Source organism: Podarcis raffonei, chromosome 6, assembly GCF_027172205.1.
Source record: "Podarcis raffonei isolate rPodRaf1 chromosome 6, rPodRaf1.pri, whole genome shotgun sequence".
In the NCBI taxonomy this organism is placed as follows: domain Eukaryota; kingdom Metazoa; phylum Chordata; class Lepidosauria; order Squamata; family Lacertidae; genus Podarcis; species Podarcis raffonei.
This window is the reverse complement of record NC_070607.1, coordinates 15,503,038-15,526,260: the sequence shown is the minus strand read 5'-3', so window position 1 is coordinate 15,526,260 and position 23,223 is coordinate 15,503,038. Positions and strand designations below refer to the sequence as shown.

Here is a 23,223-nt window from a genome sequence, read left to right as displayed (position 1 = left end):
ATCCTTGACTGTCTCCAACACTTCCATCACTGTTTTCTATGCACTGTGGCAAACGGAAACTGTCACACACAAGTATTAAGACGGTATGGGTTTCAGGTTGTTATTTTGCTAGTATTGTCTAGGTCAGGGTTTCCCAAGCGTGGGTCTCCAGTTATTTTTGGACTACAATTCCCATCACCACTGACCACTGGTCCTGCTAGCTAGGGGTGATGGGAGTTGTAGTCCAAAAACAGCTGGAGACCCACGCTTGGGAAACCCTGGCCTAGACCCAACCAGAATCTCACCCTTTGGCCAGTTGTCATGATTTGAGGATGAGCAGCTTGAAAAACATGCCAGCTGAGAAATATTTAAGATCAATGTCCATGAGTGTGCCACCTCAGTGCATAAACCTGTGCATTAGGGCATCACCTAATGTACTAAATAGTACTGCAAATGAAAATGCGGGTGGATAATCGTGTCACATGCGGGTCCCCCCTTTCATGACAGAGGTGTTAAAACAACTTGCTTTACTGTGCAGTGCACACTTGCATATTTTTGGAGACACTCAGTCCAGGGAGCATGCTGTTATTTTTATTTTATTTTTTTGTAAAATGGGCCTTTGTAGATATGCGCAGATTTTTATTCCAGCTTAGTAGTTAACTGAATCAACTTCATGCATGACCAAAATATATCCTGATCAAATGTATACCTTTAAAAAAAGAAAGAAAAAAGTGATATCTTTGTCCTTGTGTTATGTTCTTTAGTATGAGTGTGCTGCACGCTGAGTGAAAAATAGCTATGTCCTGTAGATTGAAAACAGATTTTACTTGCAGGTGCCAAGTAATTTGTGCTGGGAAAGAAACTAATCCTGCTCCAATCCTGGGATCAAAGGCTGAGCACACACCTAAAATGGAGGTCCAACTGAGTATAAGACCTGAAAAGCTGCTATTTTGTACCACAAAGTTGCTTTTGAGTGCACTGCTGTCACAGATCATATGGAACTGTATCCAGCACTGCCCAAGTAGTCTTCCAATTGTGCAATGGAATCTCCATCTGCTGGTTTCTGCCCTCACACTGCACTTAGAAGCCAAAGAACACGTCAACCTGTATCCCCCTTCCCTCAGACTTGGGCTCTCTCCCTATCAGTTGTGTGTAAACACACAACTCCTGATAGCTATACCAAGACAGTGTAAATACTGACTGTCACACACATGTTCAAGGTGCTCCCCAGATGTTGTTGGCAACAACACCCTTCATCCCTGACCTGATGGGAGGTGTAGTCCAACAATGATTTGGGAAGGCACCAGGTTGAAGAAGGCTAATCCAAGCTATATGTGTGTTGCGAATTTGTGTTAACTGGAAACTGGCTTAGTGAATGTTACCTAGACAGAGGAAGCCATTACAGTCTCTGGAACAATGGTAAATGCCAAGACTTGGTTGCTATGTAACATGGAGGCTAATGTCTTGAAGTATGGCTTTTTTATGATTTTGGACAGAGAGCAGATGCTTGCATTGGTATTCTTCAGACAGATCCTTGGATGCGGGGATGAAAAACTGTAAGGCTGGATGGGGTACATTACTATTTTTATAACCGTTTCGACTAAGCCAGACCTTCATCCAGAAAAGCACTAAATGTGCTCCTTTCCTTTTCAAGGGTGTGATTAAATTTATGAACTGGAAAGGGGTCTGCAAACCTTGTAAAGTTTATTCTATTTGGTTTAGTTAAGTGCTCTGTGTTTTTCCCCCCCTTACAAGAAGGGTAAGTGAAAGGAAGATGTTTATAGTCCTCTTCAGGCAATCTGCTCAAGTGTAAAAACTATACATGAGTGGGGGAAAGGGTGCTGAGCTCTCCCATTGCCTTCCATGAATTGGGGGGCAAACTTCTGAAGGAGGCAGCCTCTTGTCCTTGTTCAGTGCCAGGATTCTAAGTTGTGTGGAGAACCTCCATGTGAGACTCCCTGTCTCATGTGTTCGCCCTATGACTCATGATGGGGATGGGAGATGGGGCAGGGGAAAAATGTGGCACACTCAGTCTTGCCCACCTGTTGCTTTTATCACAAGTTCGTAGAATGGTTGAAGAGGGCTTACGTGGTGCAGGCATTTCTAGACCCGTGTTGGCCAATCTTTGGACGCATGTGCCATTAGTCAAGACCTAAGCATGTTACGGACGCGGGTGGCGCTGTGGGTTAAACCACAGAGCCTAGGACTTGCCAATCAGAAGGTCGGCGGTTCAAATCCCCATGACGGGGTGAGCTCCCATTGCTCGGTCCCTGCTCCTGCCAACCTAGCAGTTTTAAAGCACGTCAAAGTACAAGTAGATAAATAGGTACCACTGTGGCGGGAAGGTAAACGGCATTTCTGTGTGCTGCTCTTGTTCACCAGAAGCGGTTTAGTCATGCTGGCCACATGACCCAGAAGCTGTACGCTGGCTCCCTCGGCCAGTAAAGCGAGATGAGCGCCACAACCTCAGAGTCAGTCACGACTGGACCTAATGGTCAGGGGTCCATTTACCTTATCTTTAAGCATGTTACAGTACATAGTAAAAGCTCATTGACTTGGTGTGGATTTGCTTGTGGTTGTGTGTACTCCATGTAACATAACATTATATAATCCATACCCTCCAACATTTATCCAATGAAAATATTTATACCCTGCCCATCTGAATGGGTTGCCACAACCATTCTGAGCAGCTTCCAACATACATAAAAACATAATAAAACAGTAAACATTAAAAAACCTCCCTATGCAGAGAAACTTCAAGTGTCTGCTAAAGGTTGTATAGGTATTATTCTCATTGGCTTGTGGGGCTCGTAACTCCACACCCTCCAACATTTCTCCGAGAAAAATGACCATGCTCCATTTACTTTCATATAGGCATCTCAATTGCTTCTATGTTTCTAAAACTGTAAAATGGAAATTTCTAATCAAGCTGGAAACTAATGCAGAGCATGTGTTACTTCGTTCTTTCTATCTCTTCTGTCCACAATGATGATAAAACCTCTAATCTCTCTCCAGCTTCTGTTCAGTTGAAGCACTTCCAAACTTACCAGTTGATAAAATCTGCCTTTGATGGGGCACAAAAATAAAATGGGGGCTCACCCAGACTTCTGTTTGCCCCATCTCCTTTCCCTTTCGGTTAGCACTGAATCAGAAGAAACAGCAATTGAGTTTTCTGTAGACAAAGGCAAAACCACTCGAACATGTGCTTAGAGTGGCTGGGGAAACCCAGCAAGACGGGTGGGGTATACATATTATTATTATTATTAAGCATGGGACAAGCAGAAAACTTTCTAGAAATGTGACGGGAGAGGGGGGATGAGCCCTAAATTGAGGAAATTGGTTTTTATTTGTCATGAGGCTCTTCCAGACGACCTTCTTATGCAGCATTCATCCTGATTGCTTGTGCAAAATGGATGTAAGCTTCCACCTGGTCTTTCCTGAGCATCCATTCTGATTTGTTCAGTGATGAGCCTTCGTCCTGCTTTCCCCTCACACTTTTCAATGCATTTCCTCTTCACTTTCCTAAGTGCAAGTGGATGGGAGGGTGCCCTGTGACAACAGAGCCTTTTAATCCACTTCAGATGTGCTTTGCTTTCCACATGGGCACTTGAATCTCTCCCACGAGAGACTGACAGTCCGGATGCACCCATAAGCAGTCTGATGAGGCATTACACAAATTGTGAAATAAAACATGTGGGCAAGGAGAGCAAACATGTCAGCTCCACCGCCCCCCCATCCTCATCTGCCCTCTGAAAATTGTTGAGTGGAAATTGTGGAGGCTTCTTGCATGATACAGAGAACCCTAGAAAACTGGGGTTCTGCATCACATGGGGACCCAACCTAAATAGAAGCAAGCTCCCTGGTTCAGACAGTTACCCTATGGCTTGCAGAGGGTGACAAGGTTGTTACAGTGGTACCTCGGGTTAAGTACTTAATTCGTTCCGGAGGTCCGTTCTTAACCTTAAACTGTTCTTAACCTGAAGCACCACTTTAGCTAATGGGGCCTCCTGCTGCTGCCGCGCTGCCGGAGCACGATTTCTGTTCTCATCCTGAAGCAAAGTTCTTAACCTGAAGCACTATTTCTGCGTTAGCAGAGTTTGTAACCTGAAGCGTATGTAACCTGAAGCGTATGTAACCTGAAGCGTATGTAACCCAAGGTACCACTGTATTAGTATTTCTTAACATAGCAACGCCGTTAGCTCAGTTGGTAGAGCACAAGGCTCTTCATCTCAGGGTTGTGGATTCCAGCCTCACATTGGACAAAAGATTCCTGCATTGCAGGTGATTGGACCAGATGACTCTCTACCAATTCTATAATTCTAATTATTTATCTATCTTTTGCCTTCCACACATGTCCCATGGTGATGTAGGTTGGGTGGTGGAGCTAGAGCACTCATCTCCTGCTGCCCGTGTGTCCTGGACCACAGGCCCAACAAGGGTCTGTGTGAGTGGTTTGATGCAGGGATATCAAAGAAGGATGCCAAAAACACTGAAATGGCTGGTTCTAGTACTTAGGTGTAAGCCCTGCTGCCGTTATGAACTTGGGTTGGACGCTGAAACAGCAGGAAGTCATCATGACTTGTCCGTAAAGTGGTAATATTACTTATACACAAAGCAAGCTATGTAAACTGGCACCAGTTGACTCACCCCTGGCTTAGAGCTGCCCGTTCCAAGTCTGATTCATCTCTCAGATAAGGGAGTACCTGACAGGCGGCCAGCGTGAGAATCATCTCCTCTCCCAACTTGCTGAACCAAAACTATGGCTTCAAAGCTTCAAAGCAGATAAGCATATGTAAACTCACGCTTGCAGCAAACGACAGTTAGTCTTGGGGTTTATAGGTTTTCTGGAACATTTTCACTGTTTGGTTCTACAAACCCTGCCCCTGTATTTAATTTCCCAATTTGAATAACTTCTGAATAGTGAGTGCCAAGGGTATCTTTTGGGGAAGGGGGAAAAAAAAGTCTGGAAAGAGCAGAATTTAGAGGTACTGCAGATGCCCTGAAGGAGATAATCCTCATTTAGCCACAACAATTAAATCCGTCGCACTGGAAATGTCCTTAGTTCATGATGTTTCACAGATGCTAGGTGCAATGCAGATGTTTTCTTTCATTTTTGAAATACTGGCAAATTCTCTTTTAAGTAGAAAACATGAAACACCTGGTTTGCTATCTATTCTTAGACTCTCAAAATGGCACTGCGTAATTTCCATTCTTTCCTGATACAGCATGTTTGGACCATCCTGAAACTAACATGGAATCTGAACCTCTATCAGAACAGCACCCTGGTGGATAAAGCAAACACGTGACATTATTACTGAAAGCATTATAGAGGGCCTTGCAACAATTTAGTACAAATTTTCAGATAATGCAGCCCAAAGCAATCTGGTTATTATGGAATGTCATTCCCTCTATCCTCACTTTTATGTGTTCCTTTGTTGCTCTTGAAATGAAGGCATGTGAACATGAGCCATGTTCACGAGTGAAAATAGTGCAAAATTGCAGGAATTACAGAATAAGGTGAAGTATCCAGCTTTGCTCCTCTGCTGTCATTGGGAATAGGTAAAGGTAAAGGGACCCCTGACCGTTAGGTCCAGTTGCGGACGACTCTGGGGTTGCGGCGCTCATCTTGCTTTACTGGCTGAGGGAGCCGGTGAACAGCTTCCGAGTCATGTGGCCAGCATGACTAAGCCACTTCTGGTGAACCAGAGAAGTGCATGGAAATGCCGTTTACCTTCCTGCCAGAGTGGTACCTATTTATCTACTTGCACTTTGATGTGCTTTCGAACTGCTAGGTTGGCAGGAGCAGGGACCAAGCAATGGGAGCTCACCCCGTCGTGGGGATTTGAACTGCCGACCTTCTGACCGGCAAGCCCTAGGCTCTGTGGTTTAACCCACAGCGCCACCCGCGTCACTGTCATTGGGAATAGGGAAGAGTTAAACAGATTCAACCAGGTTCAGCTATCGTTTGCTGCAACAAAGCCACTTGCCATTATGCACATTTGGCCACGTATCATGGGGAACTAATCTGACACTTGAATTAGATTTCAGAAATAGTTACGAAGGGGAGAACAAACAAACAAACTTGGCATTGGTCAGGGATGATGAGGAACTCCCATCATTGGTCATGCTGACTGGGGCTGATGCGAGTTGAATTTCAGCAGCATCTGAAATTCCCAGTCCCTATTTTAGAGCATGCTTATTATTGACTCGGGGCGGAGGAAGCCTCTCTGGCATCCGGGGGGGGGGCGCCCCTACGGATGCCGTGCGCAGGCCCTCAGCCACTCTACAGCTGGGGGGGGAGGCAGCAGGTCATCTTGTCACCCCCCCAGGGTGGCACCTGGGGCACGCCCCCTGCCCCCCCTTCGTACACCTCTGTATTGACTACAGTTGGCTGCAATTTAGGCACTGAACTAAAGTGCCTTCAAAACCACTCTGGAGTTGCTCCAGTGTGGTGGGTTTGTATCCAAACATATTGATGAGTATCTCCATCCCATTGCACTGAAAATCGCCTCACTACTTCTGCTTTGGGTAGCTGGCTCACAGCTTCTCCTTTCGCTTGTGGCCCATGTTTTCCGCGCTGTCGGTTGAAACTTTTTTTTTTTTGGTTAAGAGTATGAGGCCATGTCATGAGTGTGGGTGCGAGTCACACACATCCCCACCACTGAGGAACAACTTTGGCCATGCCTGTCTGGGTATGTGGGAGGCAGATTAGTAATACATCACAAGATGTCTTGAAACTTTTACTGAATAAACCAAGACTACTTCCACACTTCTTCTCTCTCCTCCACTTGTCAGGTTATGCTTTCTGTCACTGAATGTCATTAAATGTGTTTATGGGCATATAACTCGAAATAGTGGTGTTTGTAGGCTTTGTAGTGTTGTATAGGCTTGCTATATATGGATTGCAACAGATCTGGGACCCTGACCCATGGCAGCCTGATGGAGAACGCTGTTAAATTTCGCCTCTGCTGTTTATTTTTTAGCAGAGCACAACAATGTTGCTAAGGAGGCTGGAATAGCTATGGAGTGAGCTGGGCTTTCAGGGACAACTCTTCCCCTGCCCTTGCTATCATTGTAAAACATCTCAAATGAAGGATGAAGGGATGTCTGTGACAAATAAATTTGGAGACATTTTTGAACGTGTTGTCTTTGCTTCTGTATGTTTCCCCCTCACTATTGGTGCAGCCGAGCCACTTAAGTCATTTTTGTATGTGTCTTACTTTGATACTATACAAATCTTTTAATCTTTTTCTACAAACTCCCCAAACAGGAGCGGCATTTACAGCCATCCTTTTCATAACTGAGTTTGTAGTAGAGCCCTCATGGCTTCAACAACAACAACAATTTATTATTTATACCCCGCCCATCTGGCTGGGTTTCCCCAGCCACTCTGGGCGGCTTCCAATGGAATATTAAAATACAATAACCTATTAAACATTAAAAGCTTCCCTAAACAGGGCTTCTAAAAGTCTGGTAGTTGTTTTTCTCTTTGACATCTGGTGGGAGGGCATTCCACAGGGCAGGTGCCACTACCGAGAAGGCCCTCTGCCTGGTTCCCTGTAGCTTTGCTTCTCGCAATGAGGGAACCGCCAGAAGGCCCTCGGCATTGGACCTCAGTGTCTGGGCAGAACAATGGGGGTGGAGATGCTCCTTCAGGTATACTGGACTGAGGCCGTTTAGGGCTTTAAAGGTCAGCATCAACACTTCGAATTGTGCTCGGAAACGTACTGGGAGCCAAGCAGTTCTCTCAGGACCAGTGTTATATGGTCTCAGTGGCTGCTCCCAGTCACCAGTCTAGCTCCCACATTCTGGATTAGTTGTAGTTTCCAGGTCACCTTCAAACGTAGCCCCACACAGAGTGCATTGCAGTAGTCCAAGTGAGAGATAACTAGAGCATGCACCACTCTGGTGAGACAGTCTGCGGGCAGGTAGGGTCTCAATCTGCCTACCAGATGGAGCTGGTAGACAGCTGCCCTGGACACAGAATTGACCTGTGCCTCCATGGACAGCTGTGAGTCCAGAATGGCTTCCAGGCTGCACACCTGGTCCTTCAGGGGCACAGTTACCCCATTCAGGACCAGGGAGTCCTCCTGTTCTACATTCCCTTTTGCATTTTTTTGGTGGACATTTATTTCACACAGTTTTTGTAGCAATTATCCAGTTGCTCACCAACCCCCCCCCACCACTCCCCTAACATCAACACCCTAGAGCAGTGGTTCCCAACTGGTTTTTGGCCATGCCCCAACTAAGCATCTCTAAAATCCTGATGCCCCCCATGACATATAATTCTTATTATTCAAAAAGTGAACTCCTGTCCACGTGGAGGATGATTAAAAGGCCACTCACTGTTAATAACTCATTCTCGAATTGCCCCCCTTAAAAATCAAATTGCCCCCCCATGGGGTGTATGCCCCACATCTGGGAACCACAGTCCTAGAGCTTCTCTTCCCTTTGCATGCTTAGCCGCTTTCCGTCTCCCCAACCTATTTTCAATGCAGTTTCTCCCTTCTGTGTTTCAGACCTGCTTTGTACCCCTCTTTTCACCTCCACCCCCATGCCGATCCTTCTGCCTCTCCCTTTTTGGGGGCAACCCCTCTTCCACAACCCTGGTAACCTCCAGCATCTTCTTCGTCCCACACATTGCAACTGCTCAGCTCTCTCAATTATGAAGCCACCCCTCCTATTATGCAGCCCCTTTTGTACCCCCACTTTCGTCTTCACCCAATCTGCATGCTTGACCCCTCTTGTTCTGCATCCCTTCTTTGCGTCTCTGTGCATTCACACACGCACAGTTATCACATTCCCTGTCTTTTCCCTACCTCCCTTTCCTTCCTTTTCTCAACTTCCTCTTGCACAGAGTCCCACACATGCATATGCTTCCTCCTCCTTCCTATTGTGCAGCCCCTTCTGCACACATCCACTACAATGCTACTGTATCTTTAAGATTACTGACCCTCTAGAGCAAGGCTGTCCATTAGCTTGTTCTGTTAGAGAAGGATAAATTACCAATTGCACTGGCTCCCGGTGGAGTACAAGGTCAGGCTTAAGGTGCTGGTTTTGACCTTCAAAGCCCTAGGACCCACGTACCTATGGGACCACCTCTCCTGGTATGCCCTGTGGAGGACCTTAAGGCCCACAAGTGACAACACTTTGGAGGTCCGAAGTCGCAAGGTGGTTAGACTGGTCTCAACTAGGGCCAGGGCCTTTTCAGTACTGGCCCTGACTTGGTTGAACGCTCTGCCACAATAGACTAGGGCCCTGCGGGACTTGACATCTTTCCGCAGGGCCTGCAAGACAGAATTGTTCCACCTGGCTTTTGGTTTGGACTCAGTCTGAACCTTATGTTTCCCTCCCCTTTTGGTTTTGATCCATAGGCTACTTTTAAAATGAGGCTGCATTTCAAATTGCATTTTAACCTGTATTTTAAATTGGTGTCCCCCCCCCCCTATTATTTTTTTACTGTAATTTTACTGGTGTTAGCCGCCCTGAGCCCAGCTCTGGCCGGGGAGGGCAGGTTATAAATAAAATTTATTATTGTCATTGCGTGGACAGGCGGAGTCCCCAAATCCCGAGCGCCCCCCCCCATCATGTGGAATAACGACTCAAGACAACGTGCTATGGGATTAAATTGGCCACAACTTTATTAAATTTCAAATGTGGGTAGACCTTGGCTCAGGCATTGGGCGTTCTCCCTCCCCAGTCCACAGCCGGGGACCTAGGGAGCATCAGGGTTATCCAGTGTTTGTGTGGGGGATGGGCCGGCTCTGGAGAACATAAGTTCAAGCAGAGATAGCCGCCGCCGCCGGGAAAAGCAATGATGACCTTTCGGCGTATGGTCAAAGCCTCCCTTCAGAAACCCCATTAACGGGGAAACCTGGTATCGCCGCTGCAAAGAGGAAGATGGACAAAAGGATTCCGCCCAAGGCCTGATACCGCCAAAGTTGTGACGTTTTGCTACGGGAAAGGCAAAACCTGCCAACGCAGGGAAATTCCTTTCCAGCGCTTTAACAGTGACCTTGACATAGCAGCGCCCGCATACCTGTGAAGAAAAGTTAACCTGCAAAACTTGTGAGGAAAAATTAACCTGCAAAATAAGGCATTAACTGAGGGAGGGTAGGGTGGGAGAAGCTCTGGAGCCAAGTGAGGATTGCCAGGTAAGATCCTCCCTCTATTGTGTGGGCAGGTAATCGCTCCCCTACCTGGCCTGATCTCCTTGGCAACGCTTCCCCCAGGTGGGATTGGACAGCTGACTGGGGTAGGCGGAGACCTCCAGGTATCCCACCTGAGGGAAGGCAAAGCCAAGCCTATGCTGATGGAGCCGCTCCAGATCCAGGGGCTGTGCGCGTCCACACAAAGGGTGTCCCCCCGTTTTTATGCGGGGAGTGGTCATTATTGTTATTATGGATGCTGTGCATAGATGAGCACTTGCTTCATTAACTTTGTATTCTAAATTATTTTGTTAAATCTGGAGCTCTGTGTTGAAGGAAGCACATGCCACCAGGAGTTGTTTGAAGGTACTATGGAGTATTTGAGGACTCCACATCCTTTATCTCTTTCATATGAGGCAGCTAAGGAATGGGAAAGGGAGAGGTTCAGTGAGAAGGGAGCCCTGAGTAAGTCACCCTGAATAACCCCCCTCACCAGCTGTGTTCTGAACCTGGAGGAAAGCCCACTTGGGGCAGGGGGCAGACTGCTGGGGGGAGCATTTGCAGGGGAAATAGTGGTTTCGGGAAGATTTAAGCACACTTTCCACCTAACCTTTCTTGTTATCTCAGCTAAATATTTTTAGGGAACACACATTAGCTCAGAACGCCAAGTTCCATTCGCAGCTCTAAAAGTAGATTGTGATCCATTTGTTTGCGTAGGTGTGTGTGTGTGACTTTTTTTGTTGTTGCTGCTCCAAATGAAAAAATAACTTTGGTTTTCCCTGGCTCCAATTATGTCATGACTATCCATCACTTTGAGAGTCAATATATACTAGCAGATATGCGGAAGCCAGTTAGCCCAAGAAAGACAGACGAATTATGCAGAAAAGAGCAAGAGTGGGTTCAGTGGTCAAGAAGGCAGTTTCTGCACATGTTGTAGAGGGAAGTGAGAAGCAGATAGGGCTTGCCAACCTAGGAAGGTAGCCCATCTAGGGGAAGGAAAACTCTGACCCTAAACATCTGCTACTTTGTGGCTATACACATTCACGAGAAAGGATTCAGGGCTAAAACCCTGTTACGTACTGAGCTGAATCCTAGAACAATAGGATCCAGAAGGCAGCAGTCTGATTGGTCCACAGGAGCCGCTCAATCCAGCTCCAGGTAGAAGTGAATCAGTGACCTGATTGCATAGCTGTCAACCTTCCCTTTTTTTTGCAGGTACTTCCTTTATTCCAGCGCCGTTTCCCGCTGCTTCCCGCTGCTATCCTGGATTGTTAGATATCCCGTAGACTATCCCCGGGACAGGTGAGGCTGCTGATCCCTTATTTTATAGGCTCCCCAGGACAAGTGAGACTGCTGATCCCTTATTTTCAAATCTGAAAGTTGACAGCTATGCCTGATTGGCCTGCAGGAGCAGCCAATCAGATTTCTGGAGGAAGTGAATCCGCAACCTGATTGGCCTACAGGTGCAGCCCGGAATTACCCAATCACGTGGGGCCCATTGTGTAAATAATGTATATATAGACGTTTTGGGGAAAGTTTCATTCATTGCTACTACGAGCTGAATAAAGAACATGAAATTCACACTCGACTCCGAATATATATTTCAAACCTTGAGGGAAAATCTGGACCCTCTGCCTTGCAGCACATCTTTGGGAGGGGAAAAAGGCTATTTGTCCCAATCTGTTTGTGGAGAGGTTAGATGACAGTTGCATCAAAGCATGGCCAGCTCACCTATTAGGTGGGGTGAAGCAGCCACCTTAGGCAGTGGAAACCCCCAAAGTGGTGCACCCATGGGAGACCCACCCACTCTCCCTCCTCTAACCCTGGTGGAGAAGTCACTCTGATGCCAGCAGAAACAGGCAGCCCAGTGGCAGTGCTGGCAGAGGTGGGTGGCATGGCAGCAATGCCTGGGGATGGATGCAGCAGGGCGCATGGTGTGGCAGAGCAGGGCAGTACTTCCCATTTTGCCCCAAGTAGCAAAACAGGACACAGTGCCCCCCATGGCTGTTCACCCACTTGCCACTGCATTCCCCCAGGCACTTTTTTAAAATCTCAAAAAGTCTTATCTTCTGGGGAAGTGTGGGGCTGTTGTGCATTCAACTATAACTGTGCTGCATGGAAATTGCCAGCATGTGGTTGAATCCCACCCCCCCCCCAAATAGTGTCTGCCTCCCCACCCCTGTGTGTGTGTTTGTGTGTGCAGTGCCTTTAAGATTAACACAAGAAATCAAATCCATGCATCAGAGCTTAAACTGGAACCTGGCGGCCATAAGCCGAAATGAGTCACATTTGGAAAATGGAAAAACCAAAATAACTCTTGAGCTTAGACATGAAAAAAGCAGAGAAGGAAAACAAACACCTTATCTGGGGCACAGCAAGATAACAATCAGCAACAGTTGTCTGCTATTTTATGCCCATCATAAATTTCTACACTTTGGAGTTACAACTCTTATGGAAATTGTGTTCACGATTTCTTAGTGAGCGACTCTAAGCACATTTATGACTCTGGTTGTTGTTGTTTTTTTGACACCGGCAGCCATTGAACTTGAAAAGGTTGAGAGCACACTCTAAACACCCTTTTTGTGCAAATGGGGCCATGGTAAATTACACTCTGCTTTATCCCCAGAGAATTTTACCAAGGCTGTGGGAACTGGCCTGCTGCTCAGCTTCACTAGTCACTGTTGCTTTTGATAAATAAGCCCTGCGTTGTGTCTGAAGTCCTTAGCACGTCAACACCATGAAATGTAAGGTTTCTTTTTTGGTGATGCTGTTCAGTCTTAACAACTTCAGCGATCTGTTTCAACACAAGCAGATGAGGCCCTTCATAACTTGGGATGCACTAAGCTCAGGAACCAACCAACCTCCCCCCCCCCCCTTCAGTGCACTGTTCTTTTCTGCCAGGTACTCAAGTACATGGCCAAGTAGTGTTGGTTTATTTTAAAATCAACCTTTGAGGCTTGCGCCATGTTAAAAAACCAGGAAAACAATAAGAAATGTATTTTTAGTGTGTGTACATTTGTGCAAAAGTCACACTCTTTTAAAGTGGGACTCTTGCGTATATGTGCACACTAAAAATACATTTTTAATTGTTTTTCCATTTCCCAGAGTAGATGTTGAAAATGTTGTGCAAACAGCCAGAATACAGTATAAAAAACAGCAGAGCAGCTGCCAACTTCTGGCATTGACAGGGATAATTAAAAAGCTCAAAATGTCTCTATCAGCTAATTTATATTATTTTATTGATTTGCTACATTTATTTCTCTCCTTTCCTCCAAAGAGTACACGTTTCTCTTCCCATTTTTTTAAAAAAAACAAATAGCATTTATTTTCCACGTCTTCTCTCCCATGTTATCCTCACAACAAACCTGTGAGGTAGGCTTGTTATATAGTTTTAAATTAGTGGTCACTTGCCATTCATTTACAATAAATTAAATATGACTATCTTATGTTAGCAACTACTAAAATATAATTTATGCTCACTCTAGCTTATATCCACAGGAAATGGGATTCCAATCTATTGGGATTCAAGCAACAACATACAGTGCACTCAATGTCATAAAGCCACAAACATCTTAATGCTCTATCTGATGGATTACATTTGAGGCAGTGATGATTTTTTTGTTTTGTTTTGTTTTGGCAATTAAGGTTTTGCAAAGGTTTTCCAAAACATTTTTGATAGGATTCACCAAAGGACTTCTACCTGAGCAGTGGAGCCCTTTCTCCTCCTTCACCTCCCCAAAAAATGGCTCTGGGGGTGTCAGGGGAATCCCAGAATAGCTCTGGGGAAGAGGAGGGGATATTGTTCAAAATCACAAACTGAAATGCTTGTGCAGATACACTAGACAGGCTTATCTTAGGCTGCTCTCAGATTCCTGTTTTCAGTGCAGATGGCCAGGATAGCACCCAATTCTGCCACATGCTGAAGTCTATGCCTGGGGCTGTTGGTTCCTTTGTGCACACACAAATAAAGCATCAAAGAGTTATTTGCATGGGTGTGCATGGACTATGAGGGAGAAAGAGAGAAGCTTTTCATATCAACTCGCAATGCTGCACTGGCAATGCCTTTCAGGGGAGTCAGTCATCTAGCTGCAAGTGATCACTGTTAAGTAATGAGAATTGTGTGAGCTTGGCCTATTTATGTAAGAGCAGGAATGGAAACACACGTCCTTCCCTTATACCGCCATGTGATAGACAAAAATCCCATGACTGCAATCATGGAGCAAGAATTCTAACGATAATGACATCTGCACCAAGGCTCACTTGCAGTGCCATTCCCGAAGGAGAAAATTCTAACACAGGAAGCGGTCTTTAGTCCAGTGGTGCCAAGGCAAAATGGCTTCTCTTCTTTTCAACCACTTCATCTCAGAGAGAACCATCCAGGCACCTTCATCGCACATGCAAACCAGTCCATGTTTGTGACAGTTCCAACATCTCCTTTGGTCCCCTGTTCCATCTTGTGCGCTGGCATCCAGCCACTCTTAAAACTGATGTCAACATCAGACAAGATTCAGAGCCCATCCTTGACTCTTGCCAGGTTGAGCCTCACTTGAGACTGTTGCAGTCAACCTTATCTAGCAGGTTGCGATAGAATGTGGACTTGAGGAATCGAGGGTAGGAGTCTCGCTCCATCAGTATGTACACATGCCTCTGGGCCTCATCGAAGCTTGAAGGCGTTGGATCTTGAGCCTTCTTGGCGATGTCTTTTCTTGTGTAAAAGTCAATGTTGACCTAAGGGACAGCAAAATTAGACTTCAGTAACATCTGAATGCAGGTTTCATAAATGAAGTACAAAACATGGTTTATAAATCTGGATAACAGCAACAACTGGGAAAAGATAGACATAATATTTTACAAGGACAGGAAAAACACCACAGACAGAATAATTGCCACACACAGGAAGAACAAGGATATAGTGCTTCACTTGTAGTTTTATAAATCGTTTAATGTGTCAATATGAATAGAAGTTATTAATATTGCAGTTGTTGTATAAGGGATTATTATTATGACTGGAATGCATTTAAAATTAATCAGATTTTGGAATGCTGAACTAAAGAAAACCATCAATTCTAGCACGCCAGTGGAGGGGACCTTATCTAAATTATATAATTTGGCATTTGAACGATTGGTATTAGTAATTGTATTATGAATTGGTATTGTTATAATGAGGCTATTATCGGATTGTAATCAAAAACTAATACAAATTATTATCAGAAAAACATGGTTTATAAATGTACAACCACAACCCTTCCAGTTAATTACTAAACAAATGCCCTCAGGTCGAATTCCCACTTTGTGTTTTCATTCTTATAAAACTTCAGTGCCTCTTTTCACACTTCATACAGCAAGCACATGTGCCACATAGAAAGAGTAAATGGGAACTTGGTACAGCCCAAGTTCATTGGTTTCTTTCTTGCTGCCCTAGGAGGAGTTGAAGCATGTGGTGATATTAGAATATTCTCTGTTGTCTGAAGAAGATGCAGCAGTTGGGAGAGTGTGGAGCAGACCACTGACTGGGCAAGAAAAGCCCATGTGATCTGCATCTCTCTCTCACCCTGGGGTTTAAAGAATATTCAGACAATATTCGACTATGGGGTCACCTAACAGAGAAGCAGCTCCCATCGCTGTACAAAAAGGGATGAAAGATGGAGACATTAAGTCCAGATAGAGGACCTTTGAATCCATTCTCATGGGATTGATAGATATATTTTATTGACTGTTTTGACATGAATTTAGCTTTGACTTGTCTTTTATTTTTGAAATCTGCAATGTCTTGTTGTATTGACTTTCATTTTGATATTTGGTGTTAGCAGAGTTGTTCTGCTGTTAGCTGCTTTGATTTTCCCTTGGGGAGCAGTGCTGCCTGGTTGTGCATTGAACAGCACCGTACATTAAAATATCAAGATTTTTCTTTTTTTAAAATAAATGTTAGGAATTTAACAACCATGCTCCCTGGACATCTGCCACAACATTTGGAGAAGTGTGAATTAGGAAGGATTTTGGTTTGCACATTGTTTTAGGAAGTGCAAAAGTAGTTTCAGAAAGGTTCAGTTCACATTTTAATAGGAGCTTAATTACTTTCCCATCAGTACATGGGATATATAGCAACCAAAATAAAATTTGTAGGCATTCACACTGCCAGTCCAAAGTACATAGCCTCATGCAGTGTTCCTACTACCTTAAGTTTCAAAGGGTTAGCCATGAAACTATGAAATAGCCAACATATAAAATGCACCAGGATGCTTTCAAATAAAACTGCCATAAACATTTATTCATTTTCCCTTTAAACTTCATCCAAGCTTTAAACTTACTTGCTTTGTAGCATCATTCTGAACAAACTCCTTGTAAATCTTCTCTGCTTTGCCCTGTAAACAATCAGCTTGGGTTTTCTTGTAGTCTTCACAAGCTAGCCAAAACTCAATGTTTTCATCACTGAACTCGGATTTTAGAAATTCTCTAAAAGCATCTTGACCACCTGCAATAAACAAAAATACAGATGTGGCTTTAGTCATAATTTTAACACGAGGGGAAGACAAAATAACCAAGGAACTATGCTTTATAGTAGGTTGATTAACCTTCTAGCCAGGCTGTGGTGGTGGCGAAACCGTTTCTATTAGGGCATAGCTTTAAACTATGTTGTTACAAAGAAGCCAGGAGCAACAAGTACAGTGGTACCTAGTACCTCAGGTTAAGAACTTTGCTTCAGGATGAGAACAGAAATCGTGCGGCGGTGGCAGCAGGAGTCCCCATTAGCTAAAGTGGTACCTCAGGTTAAGAACAGTTCCAGGTTAAGAACGGACCTCCAGAACGAATTAAGTTCTTAACCCGAGGTACCACTGTATTTCCTTCCCCATCACCTTTGGGCCTGAAGCTTGTATCTCCATTGCCAGTCAGGCTCATTCCTCTTTAAATCCACTCAAGGGCAAAGAATGGGGGGAAATGGAATTCTTAGCTCTGAATTATAATATAGTCTTGTGCTCTGCTGTTCCTTTGTTCTCCTATAGGATATGCTGATCTCCCAAGGAGGGCCAAGAAAATTGTTTTTATTTGCCAGCAGTGAAGGTGAGGTATGTGCTTTCCTGGAAAAGGTGATATAGGGGTCACCTCTTTGTAAAGAGTAAAGGTGATGAAGGGCTTGCATCTTGGGGCAAGGGAAGGCTGTTAAAAAGGGTTTTGTGTTTGTTTGTGTGTGTGTATCATGCAAAACATGATGTGCAGATGCTGTTTTGTTTGCTATCCTAGATGATGGAACAGGTCTGAATGAACGTTGAACAAACTCCAACTGTAATGCTACAGCAACCCAAATGGTTCAAACATGTTTAGGCATGAAATTATATTTGGGTAGCCACTTACTCCTATTATTAACAGGCTTGGGATACCCCAAATGGAAAAACCCATTCATGCATGGGCTCATGTGCGCCCCCCCTTGCAGCGATCAAATTGTTCTTGCACATTGTATACTGGGTGCTAGTGGAATTATTTAATTTTATGTGGCCTTGGACTCATTTCAAAAGCCCGTTGCAAATGATCAGATCAGATCAGCAGCCCATTGGGCAGGAAGGAAAAAGTGGAGAAGTGGAGGGGGTGGGGAGGAAATGGCAGAGAGAGAGAGAGAGAGAGAGAGAGAGAGAGAGAGAGAGAGAGGCGGGAGAGAGGAGCGGAGAGGAGAGGAGAGACGAAGGATGGTCACCACGCCACTGCAGACTGGCTCAGGCAAAGGACTCACCAGGTCCCACACTCTCTTCTCACAAGACAGCTGCCCTCCCCAAATCTGATCTTCTGGAACAGTATGAAATGTGGCTTTTCAAAAAGGTCAGAATTGATATTCAACTCCAGTAAACTGGAGTATATTTCCAGAGTATGTACACACATTAAATATGGACGGGATGGATGGGTATGAAAAACCAGTATCCCAAGGGACATAGGTGAAGTCTGGATCTGCAGATCTTATAGAATGGGATGGAACACATGGAAGAAAGCACTCTTTATTATCTGTGGGGCCCAGGGCATGTAAGGACTTTAAAGTCCCGAATAAGAGCACATGGCCACCCCAGAGGATATTACTTAACTGAGTCATATTTTCTGAAAGTGGCAATTCTGCTTTGCTGATCTTCCTTTCAATATTATACACTCACAACACATAAAACTGTTACGATGATAAAATGCTTACACTGGGTTGCCAGAAGCTTTTCTAAGGACTGTGACCACTTTGTAACCTCTTCTGCAGGAAGCCTGAAAGGAAAACAGACATGGTTTTAAGTGCAAGAAACCGCATACCTGACGGAGGTCTTGAGGTAGGCCAGTGTTGTTTGTTGTTGGAGACTTGTGTGTGTTGTACTTTTCAGCTTGGAGAGATGGGAGAACTGATCACAACTCCCCAATGTCTTGTCTAGTTTAACCCCAAGTTTCCCTGAAAATTATAGATGTGCCAGCTCTATGGGGTCTTGGTCCATTTGCCCCCCTAAAATATTTGGGGGAGCCAGCTCCCTCCCCATTTCCTGCAATTAGGCACCCCAGCTGGGTGCCACCCTCTTTCCCCTGCTTTCGGTGCCATTTCTGAGTGTGTCTGAGCCAGGGCAGCTGAGGAGAGGCAGGCAGGCAGGCAGGCAGGTGAGTTGAGCAGGTGGCAAGTGTGGGCAGGCAAGTGGGCAAAAACCTCTTTCGGGTGAGTGGGGGCTGAAAGGCGAGTGGGTGGGGAGTAAGGGGACACCTGTGCCCAGCTGTGTGTGATGAAGAAAGGCGAGCTCCACAGAAGTGGGGGGGGGGGAGTGTGTGCAGAGGCAGTTGGGGAGTGATGGGCCCCCTCAACATTTTGTTCAAATTGCCACCTCTTCTTGGAATTGAGCCTGTGATCTGTGCTTTACCACCTGAGCTATGCTTCTTTCCTTATTTACCTAATTCTTTGAGTTCTATAATTGAGTAGGGACTGACATTTGAGACTTTATTTGTTCAAGACCTTCATACCATTCTAGTCCCATATCCATTACTACATCACCCTGATGGCTCAATGAGATCCTGAATCCGGCTACATAATCATGAGTTTGGAAGTTCATAATGCTAAAAAGCCGATAAGAGAAACCTTTGATTCATTGACAGGATATTGAGTCAATCTATGATAATTCTGTTAGCTATCTTGTCTGACTTCCTTTAAGTCTGGGCTCTGAAACGCTCTGCTATCTTATCTGCAGAGGTGGGTTTCCACTTTCTGTCTTGTCTAAGGTATGAGCCTTAGATGAATGGATAACCCGCAACTGCTAAGTAGCACATTTAGAGATTTCACACTGTAGGAAAGAACCCACTGCAAAACTGAAATTGGAAGAAGATTCAGAATGAATATATTTTGAACCACGTGATACTCTCAGGATTACTCCTAGGCCACTGGTTGTTCTGCTGGGATTTTAGGTAGTGAAAGAAGATCCCCTGTTCTGACTGGCCACAGCATCCTTATGGGTCCAGGTTAAATAAGTTAGAAGGGGTGTGGGATGAGGTTCCTGTGCTTCTAATAGCTGCATGATGGGCTCTGAAGCAGAGACAGATGCTTCCCTGGCGCAGAGGGGAAAAAGTGATGGCACTAACCGGAAGATTAGTCTAAAGTTTTGTCCATGGAGTATCTGACTCATTATGGGGGCAGCTTTCTGAGCATCTGGTCTCACCCACTGTGCATTTCTAGTTCCTGCCCGTCCTCCCTTTGCATCAAAAGATGTAGCTGGCCAGTTCAACGGGGCCAAGTGACAGAGGTACCCTCAGGGAAGGGCTGTGGGGCAGGAGTCAATGGCTGGGCTCAGCAAAATGAGCTGGAGGGCACCCGACACAGAACAGGGCTTCTGTACCACATTTTGAAATACATGCACATTAGCAGTTAAAGAGCTGCTGTGTCAAGGGGCTGGACTGAGGAGGAATGATGGGAGTCGCCCCCTCTCTCTTGAACCTTCCTGAGAACAGGAGGACAGTATAGATTTAGAACAGTGGTTTGCAGAAGGGAATAGTTTAGAGGGCAAAAGCTGGGAAATACTGGAAGAGGAACAGCAGGAAGAAGAGGCACCAGGGGAGAGACTGCTGACGGACTCTGTGTCCTTAGAAAGCATCCCTGACCCCCACAATCCCAAGACCAGGTGGGCATTGAGGGTATCAAAACAGAGAGCTCAGAGACAGAAAGCTCAGATTAACCGACGCAGGAGTGATGTCGAATAAAGGGGACATAGAGGGTGGGACTTTACTTGGAGCAATGCCATTATTAGGGAAGGCTGCATTTCTTCATCGTTCTCTGTGAATTATTGAATAAATTGCTTGGTAAGAACTCTTATTGTTTCTCTGACTCTGGGTTGCCCCCACGGGAGGGAGAGATGATCCCCCAAAGCCTGACATGATGCTACATTAGAAATAATAATAAAATAATAATAATAGTAATAATAGTAATAATAATAATAATAATAATAATAATAATAATAATAATAATAATTGTACCCCAGCCACTCTGGGAGCAGAGTCTAATTTTTTCTAACCACACCACTGCCTAGTTGTGTGTTGCAATATTTCTGTGAGTGCAAGCTGATTTAAACTGCTTGTAATATTGTGTTTTGATTTTGTAAACCCGTGCTGGGGCCTTAGGGTGAAGGGTGGGTTAATAATCATAAGAACAGCCAAAGCACATGTGCATTTGAATTCAGATGCATGTGCTCTGCATGCAGACCTGGATCAAGGTGAGAAGCAATCGTCTGTGAAAAGGAGCTACATTATCATATAGTGACTGCATAGCAAATATTACTTAATACTTACATTACATCTTTGGAGGTGGAATATTTGATGTCAGGTGATTCTATGTGTGGCACAATAGACAAAAAGTAGTTCTTCAGTTCCACACCCCTGAAAGTGATGATAAAAATATCCGGTAATTTATTGTGCATAGGGGGAAAAACATGAAGCATATCAATTGCAGGAGGTCAGTAGTTCTCTGCCTCTCCTGGATTATTTCTTGAGCAATCATGCCTCTCAGTATGATGAGATGTTGAGAGAGGGGGCTCTTTTTACATGCATCCATGCACACAAACAGCTGCACATGAAAACCTACTAAAATTCTCACATATCAATTTGCCTGAATTTAGGCACGATTCCAAGTGGCTCCCTTGATTTCAGCACAAGGGACTTAAAATAAGCACACGCTGAAGCTTTCCACCAAATTTGCAACCTAATCCCATGCATGTTCATGCCTCCAGACAAGTGCTGAATATTGTAAATGGGATGTTAAGATGTTGCAAACCAGCAATTGGCTGCAGGTTTTTCAGTTTATCAGCTAAAGGATAAAATCTAGATTAAATGGGGGGGGGATATAGGCTGGTTTTTGGATGACAATTATATCATGTGGGTGCTGTAAAAAAAACCCACAACTTGCAAAGGAGCATTGATCCCTCAATAAACATCTGACTGGAAGTACTTTTAAGTAACTACTGCTAATTCCAACTGAACCTTCTCCATAGTTAAATGTTCAGTCTTAAAAATGCATTTCAGAAGTGCGGTTGTACTTACAAAGCCTTGCTCTTTTTTTTGTGATCCTTGCCTTCTCCAACCTCCTGGCTTTTTTCTTTCATTTCGCTTGAACTGGTTTGCCACAGGAACACCCAAGGCATCTTTCTTGGCTTCTGTCTCCTGTTGTAGTCCTTAGCAGATTTGAACTCACCAACTGCAGACAGACTTATATATTGACACGCAAGCTGCTTTGAGCAAAAAAAAATAAAAATCTGTATGTCATAGGCTGTTACCACAAGCTGAGGAACTTCCTTTTTTCACTCTGAGATGACGTGCACAGTTATTTGTCTGGTTTTGTTTAAGAAGGTCTTTCAAAAAGTTTATGATTGTGGTTAAACTGGATGGCAGCAGGTCTCTTTAAGCTGAATGGAGCAGGTGGCAAGAAACATATCACAATACAGTGGTACCTCGGGTTAAGTACTTAATTCATTCCAGAGGTCTGTACTTAACCTGGAACTGTTCTTAACCTGAAGCACCACTTTAGCTAATGGGGCCTCCTGCTGCTGCCGCGCCGCCGGAGCACTATTTCTGTTCTCATCCTGAAGCAAAGTTCTTAACCCGAGGTAATATTTCTGGGTTAACGGAGTCTGTAACCTGAATCGTATGTAACCTGAAGCGTATGTAACCCAAGGTACCACTGCATGAGGACTTTTGTAAAAAAGAAAAAGTTTACTTAAGATCAGTTGTTGTATGGAGTGTTGTTGTGTTGGAGCAAAGTGAAATCCATTGATTCAATTGCCAGAGAACTAAACGTGTAGCTAAACATTTGTTTTCCTCTCTCCCAGTGATATAGATGGGATTTAAATGTACTTGACTTTGGCTGAATTATCAGCCCTCAGAGCAGAAAACCTAGATGCGACCCCAAAGAACTTATTCACAGTTCCACAGCTTTTATTTATATCAGATTTGCATTTTTTGGGTGATGCTGGTGGTGGAAGGTCTTACTTAAAAAAAGTGATCATTTGCAATTAGGAATTTCAGAGAATTCTGTTGGAATTCGAAATGGGTGCAGAAATTGCTGCAATTCACATGTTCCTCTGAAGTCAGGAATGGAAACCACACTATTGAATATAAGCAACATTCAATATTGTTGGGGTTTTTTTAGTCTGCAAATGTTATGTAAATAATTACCATTGTTTTTTACCTTTCCCTTCCACTGAAATGCATTGAGATTAATTATATTCGTCTTACCTATAGCAGATAGCGAGATGAGGTTTTAGCGGAATCCAAACAGTAGCGGAACGGAAACAGAGGTGATTGCGATGAATAGAGGATGGGATGGATATCGCTGTCTCCTAACATCTCGCAACTCTATTCCCTCCCTTCTAGCCAGTGCCACAATGGCGTCTCTGGAAGAAGCTGAGGACCAACCAATTCTCCATCTATATTAATTGATAAATTGGTTTTCCTCATTTGGATCTAGCATACACTTTTGATGAAAACCTGGTATGGGCAAAGGAGAGGATTGGATGGGAGCAGCACATGCAGAGCTAAGAGAAGGAGTAGCGGCAATTCTAAATTCTAGAGGCCAAGATCTTGATTCCTGCAGGGCCAGAGGTGGGAAGACAACAATGTT

The 23,223-nt window shown here is 44.5% G+C and overlaps 1 protein-coding gene across 1 annotated transcript; it reads right to left on the bottom strand.

Annotated features, from left to right (window-relative positions):
• Positions 1-13,761: 13,761 nt before the first annotated feature.
• Positions 13,762-21,794, bottom strand: RGS1 (regulator of G protein signaling 1). The gene is made up of 5 exons (XM_053391443.1): positions 21,648-21,794; positions 20,901-20,987; positions 18,295-18,356; positions 16,436-16,599; positions 13,762-14,855 (listed from the first exon to the last, which is right to left on the bottom strand). Exons 1-5 carry the CDS (start codon positions 21,746-21,748, stop codon positions 14,670-14,672), a joined length of 600 nt encoding a protein of 199 aa, XP_053247418.1. The 5' UTR covers positions 21,749-21,794; the 3' UTR covers positions 13,762-14,669.
• Positions 21,795-23,223: the final 1,429 nt, after the last annotated feature.

Excerpts from the sequence above, each read along its gene's own strand:
- RGS1 (XM_053391443.1), bottom strand. The coding sequence starts at position 21,748 with ATGCCTTGGGTGTTCCTGTGGCAAACCAGTTCAAGCGAAATGAAAGAA. Across the intron at positions 20,988-21,647 it reads AAAAAAAAGAGCAAGGCTTT|GGGTGTGGAACTGAAGAACT; the intron begins GTAAGTACAACC and ends CATCACTTTCAG. Across the intron at positions 18,357-20,900 it reads TCCACCTCCAAAGATGTAAT|GCTTCCTGCAGAAGAGGTTA; the intron begins GTAAGTATTAAG and ends TTTTCCTTTCAG.